Source organism: Chrysemys picta, unplaced genomic scaffold, assembly GCF_011386835.1.
Source record: "Chrysemys picta bellii isolate R12L10 unplaced genomic scaffold, ASM1138683v2 scaf64, whole genome shotgun sequence".
Lineage (NCBI taxonomy): Eukaryota > Metazoa > Chordata > Testudines > Emydidae > Chrysemys > Chrysemys picta.
Genome location: NW_027052771.1, coordinates 69,445 through 91,393, shown reverse-complemented (window position 1 = coordinate 91,393; position 21,949 = coordinate 69,445). Strand labels below are relative to the sequence as shown.

The window sequence follows — 21,949 nt, the reverse complement described above, 5'->3', positions numbered from 1 at the left end:
GAGCATTTACATGCTAAAAAGGAAGGCAATTCTCAACTGAGGTTCTGGCACCAACCTTTCATCTGGCCCCAGCTACTTCTCATTTTGTAGAATCACAGAACTGTGGGGCTGGACGGCTCCTCATGAAATCATCAAGTCCAGCCCCCTACGCTGAGGCAGGACCAAGCAGGGTGCGATTCCCTGCTTGAGGAGACATCCCTGCGCTAGCTGTCATCAAGCTAGCGTGTTAAATAGCAGCGTGGCTGCGACAGTTCAGGCAGTGGCTTCGGCTAGCCGCCGGAGAACATACTCATAGGGTCCGGGTGGGGTTGTACTCGGGGTGGCTAGCCCCTCTCACCGCTGTCCATGCTATCCTTGCTACAGTGCTATTTTAGCAAGCCAGTGCGAATATGTGTATGCGAGCTGGGTATCACACCCCCAACTGCAAGTGTAGAGATACACTTGGTGGGGGGATTGGCAGGGGGTGCAGGGTCCCAGGCCCAGATTCTCAGAGGTATTTAAGCTCCTAACTGCCATGGATTTCCATGAAAGTTAGGAAACTCCATACCTTTGAGGCTCTGGGCCCCAGTTCTCGGGCTCTGCTGTCTGTGGCTCACATTTTTAGCCGGAGGACGACGCACACATTCTCACTAGCTTCAGGCTGGAAATTGTCCCGCAGACAATAAGATCGACTGAAACAAAACTGGCCACCCTTCCTGACTTGTTGCAGAATGGACGTGCACAGCTTGCCAAGGGAGGAGAAGGAGGAGGACGCGGCTGCTGAGGGCACGTCCACCTTGGGAAGAGAGGAACATTCCAGTGGGAGTCAGCGTGAGCCGGAGCTGGCTCGAGAAGATACTCAAGATGGCCCAGCCAAGATGGTTCCTAAGCAGAGTGGGCCCATCCTAAGGTGTCTAAAGCGAATCTGCCAAAAAGTGAAGAGAGGCAAGATGCGATATCCCCGAACTGTCACTACAGGTAAAAGGAAAGGCTAAGGATGCGCTAAGGGGTGGGAATGAAGGGAGGCAAACTCAGTCTCAACCCCCATGTGTTCAAAGATTTGCAGTGATCCCAAAGGCTCTTGGGTTTGTGTTCCACTTAGGGGAAACTGAAGACAAGGCACAGAGAGGGGGGGGGGGGGGGAAACATGGAAAAAGTGGAGGAGGGGAGAACAAATAGATGTGGCCGCATGGCTTTGCTAGTGGGTGGACGGTGCTCTTCCATGGCTGAGTCTGCATGCAGCTCGAGGGCAGCCCTCTGTTCTGCACGGGGGCAGAGTTCACTGCTGGAGCTTGGCAAATAAATAATGAGCTAGCAGTAATCAGTCCCAGTAGTAATCATCCCGGAATCTCCCAGAGACTGGAATGACAGGAGACAGTGTTCCTGAATCAGGACCAGTTTGGTAAATGCTGGATCTCCGTGAGGTCCTTCCATCCCCAGTGTGAACACAATACTTACAAGCCCTGATACAAACACTAGACCCGGGTGACGGTCAGACCCCTGTATTTCTAAGGCTCCAGCACTGGTGGAGGTGATGATGCCCCCAGAGCCTGTATTTCTCTGGGAATATCTGGCTGCTGGAAGAGGAAGGGCAGTTTCTATTTCTCTCCACCACACACTGCTCTCCCTTCTCTTTCTTACCCTTGTAGTGAAGTCATTGCTTGGAGCAGGCAGAACAATACAACACTAGGGATGACTGACTAGCCCAATACCTGGGTTGGAATGGGAGTCCTATTTCTGGATCCTAGAGCCTGGTTCTCATTACACTAAGGCCTCTTTCCACTGCTCTGGCAGGTACATCTCTCTCAGGAACCATAAGGAGGAATGGGGAGGGAGTAAAATGGGGCCTAGGTGTGGCCACGCCTCTGCACCCAGAAGTGTGCAAAGGAGACACCCCCACACACACTCTGGGCCCAGCTGGTGCCTCTCCACAATAGGGCCCTGCTCTTGGAGAGCCCGTAGGCATTACTGTACTAAAAATCTTAAATAACAGCTAGAGACTTACATTGTTTCTAAATGAAAGCTTAGATGCTGCAGAACAAAAAGGCATTAGAAAAAAGAAGCCAATATGCCAGGCCACCGCGGCCCATCCCACGCTGAGCCCTGGTTTAGTCCAGTCTAGTTTTAAATGTCTTTAGCCAATGTTTCTCAAACAGTGGGTCTTGACCCCAGATGATTACACAGAGCAATCAAGGGAGTCAGGAGGCATTGAAAATTGTATTATAACCTAAAGCAAAAATAATCTTGCTCCCCCACTCCCTGCACACCTTTACCCTTCAAGGTCAAATATTCTTGGCCAACCTCTCACAAAACACGTGCAGGTGAATTCTGTAGGGCTAACGTTGTTAGCAATGACACATTTCTAACTCTTATAGTGAGTGTAAAGGCGAAATTCTTTGACTTTGAATAAGTGGCCAACCTGAAAACCACAGACTTAAGCAATGGGGCTTCCACCACTTCCCTTGGGAGGATGTTATCCTGGCTGTTCCACCCATCACGAGCTCCTAGCTGCTTTCCCATGCTGCTGACGGCGGCAAAGCAGGATATGTGAACTGAATCCTAATTGCAAGAGCATCAGCCAGTCCTATTCAGCCATATTTGGCTGGCTAATGTTCATGCTGTCGGACAAATCTATTATTTGGTTGGCCCTATACAGTACAGCGAGTCCTGGTATTTCTTTGGGTCTGTGCTCATTCATGTCCAATCGGAGAGCACAAGATATTTATTGCGTAATGAATCAATAACATTTATCCAAGAAATAAAGGGGGCAGAGGATGTGACTGGAGTCAGGAGAACTATCTTCTATTCCCAGCATTGCCAGTGACCTGCTGTTTGACTGAGCCAGTCACTTCACCTCCCTGTGCCATGGTTTCTCCGGCCATAAAAATGGTGGTAATAATACCGGCCCACCTTTAAAAGCCATTTGGAGATCCTCCACTGAAAAACTCCATAGAAGTGCAAAGGAGTCTCATTCTGGGTCTCTCTTATTTTGTTTTTGTTTTTTAAGGAATCCCCAATTTGATTCTGATTTTGATCACCCCAATCTCTCTTGCTTTGAGAGTCAGTGGCTTATTTCACCAGCATCACAGTTTCCTTCACTTCTCCCCTGCTCAAGCAGGATATAGATGTCTAGCCCTATTCAAAACAAACGGTAGGAATCAAACCAATCAAGCCAACAAACAAAAGATAACCCTACCCAGAGCAGAGATAGCTTACCCCAAAAAGGGAGATGTGCCAGTGACGCCAAGCTTTCCACTAGGAACTTCGCTATTGCTCATTGATTTTAGCTGGAAGGAGCCCAGATACCACGGTGATGGGCAGCAGTATACAACCCCAAGACAGACAGACCATGTCCTTTCTTTGGTTTAAATGAACTGTCTTTTGGGCACCAATCAGTCCATGAATGACACCTCAGGGCGCGTTCGTTCCCCTTTAACCAGCAATGGCAGTAATTTCTTTCTTTCTGTCATTCCTTCTTTCTTATTAGTCCCAGATATCTCGTGCATGGAGACTATTTGGGAGGCGGATGAAAGTGGACGTGAGCAGCATGGCTGTGCTACGGAGGGAGCCATGCTCCTGCTGGAATCATGGAGAAACACTGTTGACTACTTCAATTGTAACAAAGAGGTATAAACCTTCTCCATCTAATCTGTAAACTAGTGTCCCCTCACGCTGTCCGTCCCACCTGACCCAGCCTGGGACATCCCAGAAGGTTTATCACATAGGGTCTGACTTCTCTTCAAACCCTTTGCCTACAGCACTCAACCTTTCTTCTTTCACTTACTCCAGACAATCCAGCCTCTGGATGCTTTTCTCCTATTATACATATTAGGTGCCTTCTCCAGATACATCCCACAAACTCTTTGGTGATCTCATGCCCCGTTTGTCGGTGGTATCCTTGATTTGCAGGGATTTCCCACCACTCTGTGCTAGTTTCAGTAGATTCTTGCCCGGCTACTCCCCTGCCTCACATTATCCGTTGGACTCAAGGACGAGACATTTCCACCCAAGGTCTCCCCTGGCGACTGCTCCTCTCTCAGGGCTGGTCTACACTGGGGGGGGATCGATCTAAGATATGCAACTTCAGCTACGAGAATAGAGTAGCTGAAGTCGACATATCTTAGATCGATTTACCTCGGGTCCTCACAGCGCGGGATCGACGGCCGCGGCTCCCCCGTCGACTCTGCTTCCGCCTCTCGCTCTGGTGGAGTTCCGGAGTCGACAGAGAGCGCATTCGGGGATCGATTTATCGCGTCTAGATGAGACACGATAAATCGATCCTCGATAGATCGATTACTACCCGCCGATCCGGCAGGTAGTGAAGACGTACCCTTAGACCTTCACTGACAAAACAAATGGGTCCAGCTTTGTCGCTTATACACATGGTGTCAAGGCTGAATCCCTACTCTGGCACGTCGAGTGCAGAAAGTGGAGGCTTGCAAGAATTTAAAAAATCAATACTTGCCACTCCAGGATTGTATTACACTCCCAAGGTTACAGCTTTTCTCTGACCTTGTCTTGGTAAACGCTGCCACCACCCAAATGCAAAAAAAACCCTTGGATCCAGGAAGGAGCACTTGGGAATTCTTCCCTGTGGGGTATCCTCAAGCCCTTTCAAATCCCGCCCCCCCCCCCCCGCCCCTCCCGGGGAAGAGCTGAGAAAGAAAACAAAGGAAATCTGCTGTTGCCACCAGCTAATTAAACAACACGCACAAACCTCTTAGGACACCAAAAATCCAATTCTGTTCTTAAAAAAGGTAAATTTTGTTAAAAACAAAAAGGAAGAAAGTACATCTGGAACTTAGGCTTTTTGCTAGATCTTAAAAGAAAACAATTACAAAAATTAAGCATCAAGATAGCTCTCTTGAGGTTCAGCTTCAAGGTTACAAGCAAAACAAAAGTATCTGGGGTTAGCACAGAGGAGATCCACAAGCCAAAATAAAGAAATAAACCTGATCGCGTCTAGTTAAACATTCCCTGTCCAATGATTTTTCTCGGTATGGAAGATGAATTTTCATACCTGGTTCCAGCCTTACACAGAATTGCTGCTCCGTGTCCCGTCTCCAGAGAACAGACACAGACAAAGAGAAGTTTTTTCCCCATTTTAAAAAGTTTTAACCCTCCCATTGGATCTTTTGGTCAGGTGCCCACTCCTTTTCCTTTAGCTGGGGAACTCTGTTAACCCTTTACAGGTAAAGCAAGCAGAGAACAGCCACCAAGAGGGACTTTATAGCTAACTGGCTGGCTGGGTGTTCATAAAAGGGAGCCCCCCCCTTCATTTATTACACATGGTCACGCTACATCTGGCTACTTGTCCTACAGAAAACAGACCCTGTGTGGAGTCCTCCACATGGAGTCCCATTGCTGTTCTGCTTGTTCTCCTTGATCCAACCCTTCTCTGAACAAGTAGCTCACACAGTCAGGTCCTACACAATCCAACATTCTGCTGGAAGCCATCAGAACCCTTCTTAGACTGTCAATTCTTGGGAGCTGGGCCTGTGTCTTCCTTTGTTTGCAGACAGAGCCCAGTATATTGTAGGTGCTGCCCGGATACATCATCATCCTCAACTCACCACGATTTCTGATCCTGACTATTCATTGCTCTGCAACATTGTTAATTTATCTACCAGGTGTTCCGTGTGGAGGGGTTTTGAATGAAGGTAGAAGATTCTACCCGATGATGTTCTCTATCTAAATCCCTTTCACCCTGATATATATTTTTTCTCATTTTGGTTTAGGATTTCATTATGAAAAAAAGTTTCTTAAGACTCTTGTTTGTTCTCAGCAAGAGCATCGACTGGCATAACATGCCTGACTTTTTTATTTACAACTTTGCATCAGACACTGCAGGAGCCATAGTGGTGAGTCAATAATATACACAGGGTCCGTGTTGTTGGTTGGAAAAGATTGATGAACTGTGGAGAATACTTAGCTGCTAAACCCACGCTAGGGTCCATGGAATCTGGAGAGTTGTAAAGAACTTTGTTGTATACACTGAAGCAATTATTTCAGTGTGTAAAATTGAGGTCTGGAGAGTTGTAAAGAACTTTGTTGTATACACTGAAGCAATTATTTCAGTGTGTAAAATTGAGGTCAGTGCTGATTGACTGGAAATATTAGTGTGAATGGACAGAGAGAGGATGCTAGTTGGTGGGAAGTAGGAGATGAGTGAACAGAGATGGATGAGGAAATGAGTGAGTGAATTTGTGGCTGGGTAGAAACAGATGAGATCCCTTTGGACAACGCCACTGGCTGAGCAGCTTCATGATCTGGGAGCTCTTCCATCAGAAAGGAAGATCCTGGGGTTTGGCTGGGCTCCTTGTTACTTTTGGAATATCTGATGTTCTTTTAGCTGGGGATTTATTGGAGACTCCGGAGAAGCCTGTGGCTAATTTTGCCTTTTTTAAGGCCTCCAGAGTTAGCTGTGATGCCAGGGCTTTGTATAACCTCCTCAATGAATGTGTGAGGGAGTAGGACTGATGCTGGGAGCACTTGTGTCTCATTTACTATGTTTGCCCCTTTGGGACTTACAGGAGATGATTAAGAAAGAACCCCGGGACTCTCTCTCCAGCACCATACGGCTCCAGGCCATGGCCATCATTATCGAGCTGAGGTAACGTGACTTCTAATTTAACTGCCCAGCCTTCACACCTGGCTTCTCACTCCATGCTTGGTGGGACCAGAGTTGCCAATAGCAGTCCCTCACTTCGTGCCTTTTTCTCTTTAGATGCTGAGGACTCTTTGGGGAGGAGGTGGGGGACTATTGCATGGCTGACTGATGATTTTCTACCCAGTAACATTGTAATCCTCTTTACTCCACATGTGATTCAAAGCCAAGAGTCTCTGCAGACATTTTGAGATGATTTTCTTTCTGGAGGTGTCAGCTGAGTCATTTCCTTCACTCTCTTCTGTAGCATTTCTGAGCCGGATTTACTATTCGGGTCACCAATCCCTGCCCTCCCGTGCTTTTCCTGTATTCTGTTAATCTTTGCCAGTGTCTTACTCTCCTACATTGTTACTGTTCACATGATCTTGTTCTCTTGTATAGTCCAGATGTCTCTTAGTCTCACGCTCCTTCAGCATAACCCTCAGTTCATGTCCTCACCATCTGATGCCTCCGTTACGCTTCAGCACCTCAAAGTCCAATCCAGGCTTCTTCCTTTTACTAGCAAAAAGCATGTGGTGAAGGCCATGGGCTCCCACCAGAGATGGGTCCTGCTGAGAACATTCCTCAAGAGCGTGTTTTCCCTGCCACTTCTAGTGACATTGCAGGTGCAAGGAGTAATCAGGAATATAAGCGGCCAGTACACAAAGGTAACTCAAGAATGGTTTCCTGTTACTTACTTTGGGCCCATATTGGGGATATGTGACTACACTGTCAGCGAAATTTCTCATGGAACACCATTGTGGAGTAGCAGTTGGGGACTTTAGCCCCGGTGACGTGGCCCTGATCATTCGTCCCATGCATACAGCAAGTAGCTGCCACATTCCCAATTATGAAAATGATCCATCCGTTTTCAATTTACTAGGGAACTACTGGGGATCCCAATCTGGGTGGTGAAGCTAGAATGAGGCATGTGGAATGAGGAAAACGTACTTAGTGCTTGCCCCAGAAATGGGGCTGGCTATTGTTTGATCACTGACCGGGTATTTCTGGTGTGTGGCACCTCCCACAGCTAGGTCCTCTTGCATGAAGGAGCTGAATAAAGTTGGGGTCCTGCGGCACTCGATACAGCCACATTTTCAGCCTGAACTTTACTTTAGTCCCTACTTTTGACCTGCAATTATTTGCAGTTACACCTTAGCTCACGTGGGCACCTGAAATACCTGATTTCACACCTAAATCCAGTACTTTGGCATCGAAGTGATCAACTTGACGGGTGAAAAGACCAGTAGGAGCAAAGCTGCGCCTGCAAATTGTGGGTGTAAATATGGTGGCAAATCTTTAACCATCTGACCCGTACTGTCAGAGTTGCTAAAGCTTTCATTGCCTGCGCTTTTTTAATTCTGAAAAGCCATTTATGGCCCTAAAGTTGAGGGGAGAGAAATTACAGACACTGGACCAAATTCACTACCAAAGTCAATAGAATTTAGAACACTTAATTTGCCTCACATCCCGCATGCTCACATATGCTCTCTCTAACCAAATCATTGGAGTGAATAGTATCTAAGACCCAGAGGAGTAAAGGGCAAAGACACAGGGCCGGCGCAACCCATTAGACGGTCGCCTAGGGCGCTACAATTTGGGGGGTGGCGACCACAGCGGTATTTCGGTGGCAGGACCTTCCGCCGCCTCTGTGGGGGGCGGCATTTCAGGGCGGGACCTTCCGCCGCCTAGGGCAGCAGAAAAGCTGGCGGCACTCCTGCAAAGACAAGGTGATATATTTATTAAAGTGATATTTATTTCTAATGTTAAAAAATCTCATTTCAATGTAGGACTTTCTTTTGCTATAACATTTTCCTTACTCTCTGATAAGGGCTTTGCTGCATGTTATCTTCCCAAGGGAGGCATTGATGAATTCATTACATCAGGTTTGGGGAATGATTTGGAAGATCAATTATAAGAAAAGGGTCATTTATACCGCAGATGTCTTTCTGTTCTCAGTTTCCTTTGGTTTATAATGGAAATGAGGCAGGGATATAACGATGCATCTGGCTTTCTGGGTGATTGTCAAGAGCACAGCTTTGAATCACGGCAGGCCAATATCAGTTGAAACATGAGGCTAGTTTTCTCGAGATTCCTGAAGGATTCACTGCCCAGAACAAATCTAAATACGGTTTCTCTTGCGCTCAGGGCACCCACATTATTGAATAAGTGAAGTAGCTAATTATTTAGCAACTATTGTGTACAAGAAGTATGGGCCAGACCCTTCGCTGGTATGAATCCGTGTAGCTTCACGCCCGCTGATGGAGCTATGTCAATATGCACTCATTGAGGATCTGGCCTTATTTTTATAGACCTTGTCTTAGGACAAGGTCTGAACTATAAATTCTATTGGTTTATGACTTGGAAGCCAGAAAGGACCATTAGATCATCTAACCCAGGGGTGGCCAACCTGAGCCTGAGAAGGAGCCAGAATTTACCAATGGACATTGCTGAAGATCCACAGTAATATGTCAGCAGCCCCTCATCAGCTCCCCCACCCCACTCCCAGCGCCTCCCGCCCTCTGGCATCCCCGCTGATCAGCGCCTCCCCCTCCCTCTCCGCACGTCCCGATCAGCTGTTTCGTGGCATGCAGGAGGCTCTGGAGGGGAGGAGCAATGGCACGGCAGGCTCAGGGGATGAGGCGGGAAGGGGTGGAGTGGGGGCAGAGCCTGTGGCAGAGCCAGGGGTTGAGCAGTAAGCACCAGTAGCGTAGCTAGGGTGGAAGCGGGGCAGCGGCCGCTCCCCCACCGAGCACAAGTGGCGCCTTTTTCATTTTACTCACCTGAGAGCAGGAAAAAAAAAGGCGCCACCTGCTGCGGCGCTTTTACTGACGGGGCGGCGCTCCGGGTCTTGACGGTACTTCGGCGGCGGGACCTTCACTAGCTCCGGGTGTCTTCGGCGGCACTGAAGCTTCATCGTCGAAATGACGCCGAAGACCTGCAGAGCGAGTGAAGGTCCCGCCGCCGAGGTGCCACCGAAGACCCACAGAGCGAGTGAAGGTCCCGCCACCGAGGTGCTGCCGAAGACCCACAGAGCGAGTGAAGGTCCCACTGCCGAGGTGCCGCCGAAGACCCGCAGAGCGAGTGAAGGTCCCGCCGCCGAGGTGCCGCCGAAGACCCGCAGAGCGAGTGAAGGTCCCGCCGCCGAGGTGCCACCGAAAACCCGCAGAGCGAGTGAAGGTCCCGCCGCCGAGGTGCCACCGAAGACCCGCAGAGCGAGTGAAGGTCCCGCCTCCGAGGTGCCACCGAAGACCCGCAGAGCGAGTGAAGGTCCCGCCGCCGAGGTGCCACCGAAAACCCGCAGAGCGAGTGAAGGTCCCGCCGCCGAGGTGCCGCCGAAGACCCGGAGCGCCGCCCTGTCAGTAAAAGCGCCGCAGCGGGTGGCGCCTTTTTTTTCCCACTGCCCCTGTTCCCTGCACCTGGCTACGCCCCTGATGAGCACCCTCGGGCAGATTGGAACGTTGGCGCCTGTAGCTCCAGTCCCGGAGTCGGTGCCTTTACAAGGAGCCGCATATTAACTTCTGAAGAGCCGCATATGGCTCCGGAGCCACAGGCTGGCCACCCCTGATCTAGCCTGATTTCTTGTATAATACAGGCCAAAGAATTTCACCCTGTGATTCTTGCCTCAAGCCCATAAGATAAATTATTTGTATAATCCACAGCTCTGTGGCGCTGAGCATAACGGTTCCCCCTCCTTTCAGGTTCTCTTCATTGAAACATTGCAGACCCTCAACGAGATGCTCCAGAGTCTGATTTTAGAAAATCCAGTTCCGTCTGAGCTAGAGAGGATCTTGCAGGTAAACAGGATCTGGAGATGCCGGTTGGAGGATGGTAAGGTAGGGAAGAGGAACAGGAAAATCTTGTCAAGAGCTTGTGAGGGAAAGGAGAGTTAAGGAAAGAACGGAGTGCCCCATCTCCACAGGGTTCTCCTATTAGGGCATATGTGACAAGGTTCATGTAGCACGGGGGAGTCTTCTATTTCCATCGGTGAGGTCTGACAATCTCCTCCATTGTTACCCTCAGTTTCTTTCCTGTCTCCAGGTGGCCCTTACATCACAGTGTCCTTTCCAAATGAGGACGTTATTCCCTTTACTGCCCATCATTGCCACTCCTGATTCAATTGGAGGGGTCGCTGCCAGGACTCTAGTCCCCCGTGAGGGCTGGCACCTGGCCTCCACAGAACTCCCAGCTCCAGCTGTCCCACAGTGAGAACCAATGGGTGCAATGGGAACCAAGACTGCCGCTAACTACAGAGCATGAGGGCTGGCCCAAAGTCTGCAATCATGAAAGAATAGAAGTTTTCCTCCAGCTGCTCTTATTTTGCTGAATGAAATGCTGGATTGTGTGGCTTGTCCAGAGAAGACTTGGCCCTTCCCTTCCTTACATAGGACCCAATCCTGCATCCATTAAAGTCTCGATCCAATGCTCATTGAAATCAAATGGGGACCTTTCCGTTGACTTCAATGGGCATTGGATCGGTCCTTAGATCAATGTCAAAACTTTCATTGACTTCAGCGGGTGTGTGACTGGGCCCTCAGAGAGAAATGCACTTTGCTTTCGTTCAAAGAGAAGAATTCCATGTGTATTTTGAGTCTGCACAAAGCAGACGCTGCCTGTATCTGTAAGAGTGAGATGATTCAGCCAGAATAAAGATATCCTTTGGGGATCACTTGTATACACCCTTTCCCCCTGTTATTTTTAACCTCTCTTGTTTTTCCTGCAGCTCATGGACTCCTGGATGCAGTCCAGGGAAGCTTGCCGGCGGGAGAGGGCTGTATGGAGCAGCATACTGCTCCTAAACTTCGTGGCCACAGAAGTCAAACTGGATGTGAGTAACTCTTGACTTCTAGTGACCTGATTGCAAACTAGACCTACAGGGCACTCTCCCATGCCAGAGAAACTTCCTGCTTAGAAGTATGTTGAGGGGCCCCACCGTGCAATGCTCCCTAATAGGCGGAGGAAAAACCGATTTTGTTGCTCGTCCATCATCCTGACTGAGATGGGTTGGCGTCTGATACACTTGGAAAATAAATCCAGTGCCCTGGAGGAATAGGCCACCTCTTTCCAATGCAGGAAAGGCAGCTAACAAGGGGCACAGGAAAAACGGGTTTTTCTATGGTTGGATCTAATGAATTTCAGAGAAAAGAGATTTCAAAATCCTAGAGACTGAAGACATTTCATCCCCAGCTGGTTCCCTGTTTGCCTCCATTCCTCATCCTAGTACCATGGGATACTTTCCTCTTGTGGAGCTGCAGGAAGAGGCCTCTCCATTCCAGCCCACCTCAGCCGTTACAGATCATTATGATCCTGATCTTGCTCCCACTGACGTCTGTGGCAAAACTCCAGTGGACGTCTGTGGTGCGGGATCGAGCCCTATATTCTTCTTCTGGCTCCCAAGCCTCTTCTGAAGAGGGAGAGCTGAGGATCACGCCCCATTATAGAAAGGGACTGTGTGGATATAGACTCCTTGCCTAGGAGACACAGCCCACTTTACCTGCAGTGGTAATGGATTCCTCCTCTCCTCTTTTGTACAATTAGGAAGCGTCTCCATTCACCAGGCTCGGACACCTGGTTGCAGTGCTGGGGATCCGCTGTGGGGATCCCGTCAAGGCGATCAGCTCAAAGGCAGCAGGGGCTGTTCATTACCTCGTCTCTATTGCGTGGCGCCAAAAGAGTAAGAGAAGCACTGATGAGCATCTGAATCCCCCTCCTGGGAGCTAAATGCTAGAGACTTTCCTCAGGCAAAGCTCCCGTTCAGGATAGTGCCTGAGGAAGAAGTAGAGCCTCTGGCTCGGTATTTGTTCCTTTGAACAGAGTGCTGGTTTTTTTGTGGATCTAGAAACAAGCGTCTGATAGTCATCCCGTAATTCTAGCCCTGACTTTCAAAGAGAGGAAAGGGGAGGGGGGGAATACAGAGAAAGGCAACACACGTTATCGCAAACTGAGACTGGTAGAGCTCATTCCATCAGTGGGAATGGGAAGGGTCAGTGGGACATGATGATAGGGGATTCAACGCCATCAGACCAATTAGTTCAGTTCGAGATGCCTGTACCCCGAACGCCCCAGAACTTTGATGGCTGTTGGAAATCTGGATCCAAATCTGGGGCTCGATTCATGACTGTGTTAATCCACTTCTATGCCACTGAAGTGTTTTGGCTAGATTCCAGTCACCATTTGATAGAGCCACTTTACTCTGGGGGTCAAGGCCCTGATCCAGCACAACATTTACGCACATCTGTAACTTTCATCAGGCGAGTAGTCCCACGGAAGTCCCTGGGATTATTCATCTGCTTAGAATAATGTACGTGCTTAAATGCTTTCCTGGATCAGAGCCAAACAAAGGGCTTTGTTCAGTAAAGAGGGATGAGAGCAGAAGTCAGGAAGCAGAATGGAAAGTTAAGAGTGTTATTAACATGTATTTCAGTTGCACAGTTGGACAGAAAGAATGTGGAATGGACTGAACAGAGGAACAAGGAATTTCTGGCTGCTTGGAGCCCCACTGTGGTTTACAACAGCCCCTCCAGGATCGCAGAGGTAATCACATCCTGGCACTAATGACCATTCTACATTGGTGTCAGTACAATACGGTATCGCACAGCTCCAAACTACTTCCTGTCCCTGGATCGCCCATCTCTATTGTGTATGGCTTACCCAAGAATTACAGCTCCTGCCCTTACTCATGGCTAGAAATGACATGCTCAGAAAGAAACAAGATGGGTGAGGTCCAATTTTTTTATTGGATCAACTTCTGTGGGTGAAAGAGACAAACTTTTGAGCCATACAGAGCTCTTCTTCAGACAGAGACAGAAGAGCTCTGTGTAGCTCAAAAGCTGGTCTCTCTCACTACCAGAAGTTGGTTCAATAAAAGATATAACCTCACCCACCTTGTGTCTCTAATATCCTGGGACCGACACGGCTACAACAGTGAAGACAACAAATGCTCATAAAGAGTGATCTACTCTGCAGCAAGTGGTTCTCAACCTTTCCAGACTATTGTACCTGATTTCAGTCCCAGGGGGCGGGGTTCGGGCTTCAGCTTCAGCCCTGGGCGGTGGTAAGGTGGCCGGGTGCCCGGTTTTCGACCAGTAAATCTGGTTGAAAAGGGGATCTGATAGTGTCCGATCAGATCTACTGACTGGACACCCAAAGTCCAGTTACTGCGGGTGAGGGAGGTGGGGAGGTGCCAGGTCATCACCCGCACCAGCCCCTACTCAACCGGGGCCGCCACCTACCCACATCATGCGGCTGCAGCTCCCAGCAGGCAAATTGCTCCTGACCTGGGCGGGGAAGAGGGGAAGAGCAGTGAGAAACAGTGGAAGGGGAGAAGAGGACCAAATGCGGGGCAGGGCCTCGCGGGGAAGAGGCAGGGCAGAAGAGGTCCAGCACTCCTGCATGAGTATCCGGTTTTTAAATATTACAAAGTTGGCAAACCTAGGCAGTGGGCTTGGCTTGGGCTTCAGCTTCTGCATGTATCTTAGATTTGCAGGGGCCCTGCTTGCCACCCCCAATGGCGACCCTAAACTTGTGACCCCCCTAAACCCATCCCATGACCCCCCTGGGGGTTGCCACCCCCAGATGGAGAAACACTGATATAGTAGATAGTATAAACAAGTCATTGTCTGTATGAAATGTTAGTTTGGACTGACTTTGCTAGTGCTTTTTATGTAGTCTGTTGTAAAACTAAGCAAATATCTAGATGAATTGATGTACCCCCTGTATCCCCAGGGACGGCAAGTTATGTGGGCCCATAGTGCCCGGGCTTGAGAAAATTCAGGGCCCAGGGGACCCGGCTCCACCAATATTCGGGGCCGGGTCTCTCTCCCGGCCCCGCCTGCCGCCCCCACGCACCTCTCCCAGCCCGCACTCAAACTTCCTCCCAGAGCCTGCACCCCAAACCCCTCCCACACACAGACTCCCTCCCAGAGCCCGCAGCCCCTGCTGCACCCCAGCCCCCTGCCTCAACCCAGACCCTGCACCCAGCACCCAAACTCCATCTCAGAGCCTGCACCCCTCCCGCACTCAAACTTCCTCCCAGAGCCTGCACCCCAAACTCCCTCCCGCACCCAGACTCCCTCCCAGAGCCCGCACTCAAACTTCCTCCCAGAGCCTGCACCCCAAACCTCTCCCACACCCAGACTCCCTCCCAGAGCCCGCAGCCCCTGCTGCACCCCAGCCCCCTGCCTCAACCCAGAGCCTGCACCCAGCACCCAAACTCCATCTCAGAGCCTGCACCCCTCCCGCACTCAAACTTCCTCCCAGAGCCTGCACCCCAAACCCCCTCCCGCACCCAGACTCCCTCCCAGAGCCCGCAATCAAACTTCCTCCCAGAGCCTGCACCCCAAATCCCCTCCCGCACCCAGACTCCCTCCCAGAGCCTGCACTCAAACTTCCTCCCAGAGCCTGCACCCCAAACCCCCTCCCGCACCCAGACTCCCTCCCAGAGCCTGTGCTCAAACTTCCTCCCAGAGCCTGCACCCCAAACCCCCTCCCGCACCCAGACTCCCTCCCAGAGCCTTAGGCAGGTGTAGGGGGAGGCGGGACTTGGACACATTCTGAGCAATGCCAAAAATTATACAAACCTGCCACCCCTGTGTGTACCCCCAGGGGTATGCGTATCCCTGATTGAGAACCACTGCTCTAGGAGATGGGTTCCCAATCTGGGGGGCATAGCCACCCTGCCCTTTCCTTATTGCCAAATGGGACAGGGTCTTGGCTAGTTTGGAAGGGGACTCTGGGTGGGTCCTAGTATAGGAAAGGGAGTGTCCATATGGGGAAGGTTGAATGCCTGCTGCTCTAGTACTTTGGGTTGTTAGAAGCTGTCACAACGAGGTCTATACTATATAGGCTTGATCCAAAACCTATTGAAGCCAATGGAAGTCTTTCCATTGATTTCAATGGTCTTTGGGTCAGGCTGCAAGCCAGGAAGTATGGTGATGGTGTCGTAATCAGGATTTGGGTGCTGTATTTCTGCTGGGATGTGTTGTAGGAGGGTATCACATACAGTCACAGTCAAAGACCGAGTACTGTAACAGTCATTACTAATATTACTACATGGATCCCGCAACTGCTGATCTTTTAATGGTGACCCTTGCACCTCGGATGCCTGAGAAGTAGGTGTCTGACACCACTAAATGCACATCCTGACGTGCACGGCAGCACTCCTAGGTTGGCCACTGTAATGGTTTAACTAGTCCTCTTGCCTCACTGTGAGTGATATGGTTTCGCAGCAGAAGCCTCATCAGCCACTGGGGCCCTGTAATAGAAAGGAGTAAAACAGAGCCCCTGAGAAGCTGGAGAGGACCTGCAACCCCCAGACAGGGCTTTCTCTGGGCTCCAGTAGTTATCAGCCCCCCATGGAATCAGGACGAGGCCTTTTGTAAATTACACTTTTCCCTGTATGCTTCAGCTCTTTGGAGTCTATTTCAACCCAAGAGAGAGGACAGATTTCATTCTGACTGTTATGGATGGCCTGACGAATCACTGCAACAATAACTGCCAGCCAACTGCAGAGGGATTGCTGTCTGCCATGGTGAACAGCGGTGGGACTAAGGTGGAGAAGGTATGGGGCGCTGCTGCTGAGATGGACGGAAACTAGAATTCCCTGTGCTGGGAACAGTCATACGTTCAGAGAGTTTAAGGCCAGAAGGAACCATCAGATCTTCTAGTCTGATTCCTGTATATTGGAAAACATAATCCCAACTATACATACAAACGGAGGGGGTCTAAATCAGCTGTTACCACTCAAGGGTGGAGTCATCATGGACAATTCTCTGAAAACATCCACTCAGTGTGCAATGGCAGTCAAAAAGGCTACCAGAATGTTAGGAAGCATTAGGAAAGGGATAGATAATAAGACAGAAAATATCATATTGCCTCTGTATAAATCCATGGGATGCCCACACCTATAAATTCATGAATGGTGTGGAGAAAGTAAATAGGGAAGTTTTATTTATCCTTTCACACACACACACACACACAGACAGACACACACACACAAACCTGGGTTAATACAAACCTAAGGAAATATTTCTTCACACAACACAACTCGTAACTCATTGCCAGGAGATGTCGTGAAGGCCAAAAGTATAACCAGGTTCAAAAAAGAATTAGAGAAGTTCCTGGAGGACAGGTCCATCAATGGCTATTAGCCAAGGTGGTCAGGGGTGCAACACTGTGCACAGGGTGTCCCTACGCCTTCTGATTGAAACTGGGAGTGGGTGACAGGGGATGGATCACTCGATAAATTGCCCTGTTCTGTTCATTTCTTCTGAAGCATCTGGCACCAGCAGAAGACAGGATACTGGGCTAGATGGACAATTGGTCTGACCCAGTATGGCCATTCTTATGTTACCCCTGTATTGTGCCTAGATAGGACTCATCTCCTTTGAGCCATTGATATGTGGTCTTTGCGACAATGCACCTTGTAAGGCTCTGAAATGAGCCCTGCCAATAATATAGGAAATTGTGACTTTTAGGCAAAACCTAGAGGCTAACTCTGATTCTCCAGGGATGCTGAGGTTCCCTCTTGCCCCAGCTGCAGGATGGGATGAGAGTCTTGTCCCGTCTCATCTGGTTCCCTCTCTCTCAGGCAGCAGACCTTGTGGCTGGGGTTTGCAGCCGGTTGGATTCAGTCCAGCAGCCCAGCTCCAGGACCCTGATGAAGAAGTTAGTGGCCCTGCTGGCTGGCGAGGCGGAGCATCTGGACACAGTGATCGCATGCCTTCTGGACTACTCCTTCCCTACAGACAGGTACGAAATGCCTCCACTCTTCAGGCCTCGCGTGATCCTTTGAGGCCCTATATGAGAACCTCACCACTGAGCACATTGTTTGGTCTTACTAAGGCAAAGTATAAAGCACTGACTGTTGAGGACTGAATCTCCCCCCTCTACATGGGACAAATTACCTGCCCTCTCCTCCTGATGGCTCTTCTCTTTTCAGCCACAAACCACAGCGAGCGAAATCCGCCTGTCAGAGATTCCTCTCCCCCATTCCCTGAATGTGTCTCCCCATGTGCAAGGCAGGAGCTCTCATTCCCAGTCCCCCTCTCCCGGCCCCTGGGACTTGTTAGAGATCTGCCTATGGGAGAGGTTCTCAAAAGCACAGCCCCCCACACCTACGGTCAGTGCTCATGGGTCCTGGAGCAGGGGGTGGATTTAAGTCTGTGTTCTTGAGTTCACTATCCCTTTGCTACTCCGGCTGGCAAGCGCAGAGCTCATTCCGCCGTTCTCCTTCATCTGAACGTACAGATAGTGAGCCTAGGTGGAACGTTTGCTGTCTGAAGCACATTTGTGTTTGGGCAGGAAAAGTTGAGCAACAGTGATTACGCAAAGCGTGGTTTTATGATGGATGATCCCAAGCGGTGAGTTCCAAAAACAATCCATATCAGCAGGGCCGGCTCCAGGCACCAGCAAAACAAGCAGGTGCTTGGGGCGGCACATTTCTAGGGGCGGCATTCTGGAACCGGCCATCATAGGTGCTGACTCCGGGGCATGGGGAAAAAGTGCCCCCGCCACCCCAGCTCGCCGCCCCAGCTCGCCTCCGATCCGCCTCCACCTGCTTCCCTGAGCGCACCGCCGCCGCTCCGCTTCTCCCCCCTCCCTCCCAGGCTTGCTGGGCACAAAACAGCTGTTTCGCGCAGCAAGTCTGGGAGGGAGGAGAAGCCGAGCAGCAGGGCGCTCGGGGGAGGCGGCGGTAGTGGAGTGGAGGTGAGCTGGAGTGGGGAGCGGTTCCTCTACCCCCCTTTACTTCCTGCGCCCCCCCCACCCTAGCTCACCTCCGCTCCGTCTGCTCCCCTGAACGCGCCGCTGCTCCGCTTCTCCCCCCTCCTTCGCCTGAGAGGGAGGGGGGAGAAGCAGAGCGGCAGCGCACCCGGGGGAGCAGGCGGAGCGGAGGTGAGCTAGGGTGGGAGGTCGTGGGGGCCCCCAGGAAGCAATGGGGGGGGAAATGTGGCACGCCCGGGGGAGGAGGTGGGGCTGGGGATTTGGGGAAGGGGTTTGGAAGGGGTGGAGTTGGGGCGGGGCTGGGGGAGGGAGGCATGAAAAAAAAAGTGGGGGCGGCCAAAATTTTTTTTGCTTGAGGCGGCAAAAATCCTAGAGCCAGCCCTGCATATCAGAGGACTCCACTGAAACCCTCCCTCACACAGTTGTTGGCTGAGCGCTGCAGAGATCTGAGCCACGCTGCTGCATGCCCGCTCCCCTTTTTTTTTAAAGGGAATTTAATGCTGGTGAAAGGTGCCCCATTGACACCCTTGGATAATGAAAAGCTCAGCTGCAGCCCAGGAAGTGACGATGAAGCTTCCTCCACACTGCCCCTAACAACACTCTGAGCTCATAGCTGGAGGGGCTGCCGACTAGGCAAGAAAGGCTCATTCAGCCTCCATGTCCCGTTCAATCCCTGAACCTACCAACAAGGGCCAAGTATGGTGGTTGACTCTGTAATGTGGACAGCGCGCACTGGGCACTGGTCCGAGACCCTTAGTTCATTTCGTATAGGACATCTGCTGCCAGAGAAGCTGTATTAGCCATTAGCCATCAGCCAGTAACAGGTCGTGACCAATTGAGGCCAGATTCACACTGGCAGCCTTGAGCTGAAATGCTCCATATCCTGTGCCAGTGATTCTCAATCTGAGGTCCATGGAGTCCTTGTTCATGCTCCACATTGAATTGCACAAGCTCTGGGGACTGGACTGCTGGGCAGGGCGTTGGCTCCACAGGAGGATTTCTCTTACAAAGAGATTACATTGGTGAAGAGGTTTAATAGCTTTTCTCCTAAGCCATCCAGTCCCTCATGTTGCCGTATTTCTGAATTTCTAGCAATGCGGCCGAGCTATGGCAGTTCCTATCTGCTGACCCGGCCCTCGGAGGACAGGTGATGGAGAACCTGGTTGTGAAGCTGCAGAGTCACCACAGCTCTGAGCACCAAGCCTCTCACACGTCTGCTGCCGTAAGTCACTGTTCGAACATCCATAGCCCCATACAGTTAAATCTATCCTATGTCTCTGTCACAAGGCACACTCACCGCCAACGCGCCTCCTCATGCCAGGACATGATGTTGCAGGGCTTATTCCACACTGGTGCCCCCTTGTCCAGCCTCCTGGTTCTGCAACACTCCGCAGGTTCCATGGTCTGGCCCTCTGGCCACGTCACCTCTTCCAGGGTTAACAGAAAAGTCCAATATGGGAAAACCCAACATGTAGTGGCCTCTGTGCCAGGCCCTCAGCCCCCATCTGAGCCTCATCATTCTTGGTCTCTTAGTCCTGAGGTCAGTACTTTGCCTCTTGCTGGGGAACCCAGACCTGACCTCTGCTCTGGGTTCCAGCCCACGGACCCCATGATAGGCTGCTAAGGACTGTTCCTTCAATCCCTCACCACTTCCCTGAGCTGCTCCTCCCTTTTTCCTGCTTGTTAGCAACTCCCATGGGTCTGCAGCTTCTGCTTTTCCTGCCCTGGATTTGTGACTCCTTGTGACTTCTTCCCACCCAACTTCTGAGGAGCTTCCTCAAAGCTGTTCCCAGCCTCCCTGGCAGCAGCTGGGCTGTGTTTCAAACAGTCCTTCTGGTTTCCCTCCATAAGATAGGAGTCCCTGCCCCCTAGCCTTCCTCCTGGAGGTGGCATTTACTTCAGGCAGTCCCTCCACCTCTCCTGCAGGCAGGACTCCCCCAGTCTCCTCCTTTATGCTGGGTTGTAAGTTAGCCAACTGTGGGGCCTTAGCCAGATTCTCCTGGTGGCCCTTTTTCCCCAGTCAGTCCTCAGGCTCAGAAGGTTCAGGCATAGGTGCTGGAACTGGGGGAACGGGGGTGCTGTAGCACCCCCTGGCTTGAAGCAGTTTCCATCATATACAGGGTTTACAGTTTGGTTCAATGGCTCTCAGCACCCCCACTACACAACGTGTGCCAGCACCCCTGGGTTCAGCCTTCTCCTGCTGGTGTTTTCTCTGCTAGGAGGGAGGAGGCTGATCCCCTTCCTAAAGCTCATCCCAATTCACTGGGAGAGAGGGGAGTCCTGGCCCTCCCATTTTGCAAGGCTCCTGGTCCCAGGTCCTTACAGAAACATAACAGGAGTTCCTCCTGAACACGACTTATTCCTTGGACCACTTCTTCCCTACCAGTATTTCCCAGCTCCTTACGTATATCAGACATCTCAAAATCTGACAGGGCCACGCCACGTGACAAGGGTGGGCTGAGCCCTAGCACCGCTACCTTTACAGGGACAGACTATCCCCTCCATTTTGGGGCTACTCCATAATGTCCTGACAAACCCTTGGGGGAGGGTTCCATTCATCGCATCCATGTTGGAGCTCTGAGAAACCCCTGTGACACTGCCTGCCCTTGTGCCAGCTCAGGATAGGGTTGCAGGCTAATTCACTCAGATGCTAACAGAAATCAAAGAAGTCAAAAGCTATTGTAGTGTAATCAGGCAGTTCACCTGTGTGTTTGTTTAGTTCAAAGGAAAAGTTAAAGGAAACACTTATCTTTATAACCTGTTGATTGCTATTGTATTGTGTATATCCCTGTAATTAGTTAAACCTAGATCAAAAGCGTGCGTTGGTGTTAAAAGATGAGAATGAACTTGATGTGTAAAGTTTATGAAAACTAATGAAGGATTCTTGTTTGCTATTACATTACATTGGCATCGTGTATATCCCTGTAATTAAATTACCCATCAAACACAATTGGAGCCTTGGAAATGTAAATGAGGAAGACTGCTAACTTCAAAGCAAGGGCTACTGTGTTTGACAACGGGAATTCACAGACTAAGTCTGAATTTCCTACTCATCAGAACCCACTTGGGTAAAGACACTGTTCAGATTGGTTTCTGGAAAAGCTATAAAATAGATGTCAAGGAATGATCCTGTATCTCTGACTGTTTGGACTCTTACAGGGAAGATGCCAAATGCAAAATGGAGATCCCCAGAAACATCTGGGTTCCTGAAAAGACTTTTAGGAAACCAAGAGATTACTACATCTCCGCTATCATTTGGGATTTACAAAGTTTGACTCACCTGTTAATGTATTTTACCTGCTTTAACCTCTCAATAACTCTCATTTATTTTTCCTAGCTAATAAATCTTTAGTTAGTTTACTAGAGAATTGGCTGCCAGTGTTGTTTTTGGTGTGAGATCCAGAGTACCAATTGACCTAGGGTAAGTGACTGACCCTTTGGGGTTGGGAGTAACCTGATGTGGTGTGATTTTTGGTTTTAATAACCTTTAATCACAAAGTTCAGTTTGTCTGGGTGGCAAGATAGGCTGGAATGTCTAAGGGGACTGTCTGTGGTAAGACTGTCCTTGGTAAAACTGGTACTGTGATCCAGGAATGCACAATT

The 21,949-nt window shown here is 50.2% G+C and overlaps 1 protein-coding gene across 1 annotated transcript; it reads left to right on the top strand.

Moving 5' to 3' along the window:
* The first annotated feature begins 5,721 nt into the window (after positions 1 to 5,721).
* LOC135977887 (protein MROH8-like) lies at positions 5,722 to 21,204 on the top strand. The gene is made up of 10 exons (XM_065579044.1): positions 5,722 to 5,840; positions 6,513 to 6,592; positions 7,149 to 7,293; positions 10,327 to 10,422; positions 11,349 to 11,453; positions 12,164 to 12,299; positions 13,050 to 13,159; positions 16,032 to 16,184; positions 17,214 to 17,333; positions 21,145 to 21,204. The coding sequence occupies exons 1-10, from the start codon at positions 5,727 to 5,729 to the stop codon at positions 21,202 to 21,204; spliced, it is 1,119 nt and encodes a 372-aa protein (XP_065435116.1). The 5' UTR covers positions 5,722 to 5,726.
* Positions 21,205 to 21,949: the final 745 nt, after the last annotated feature.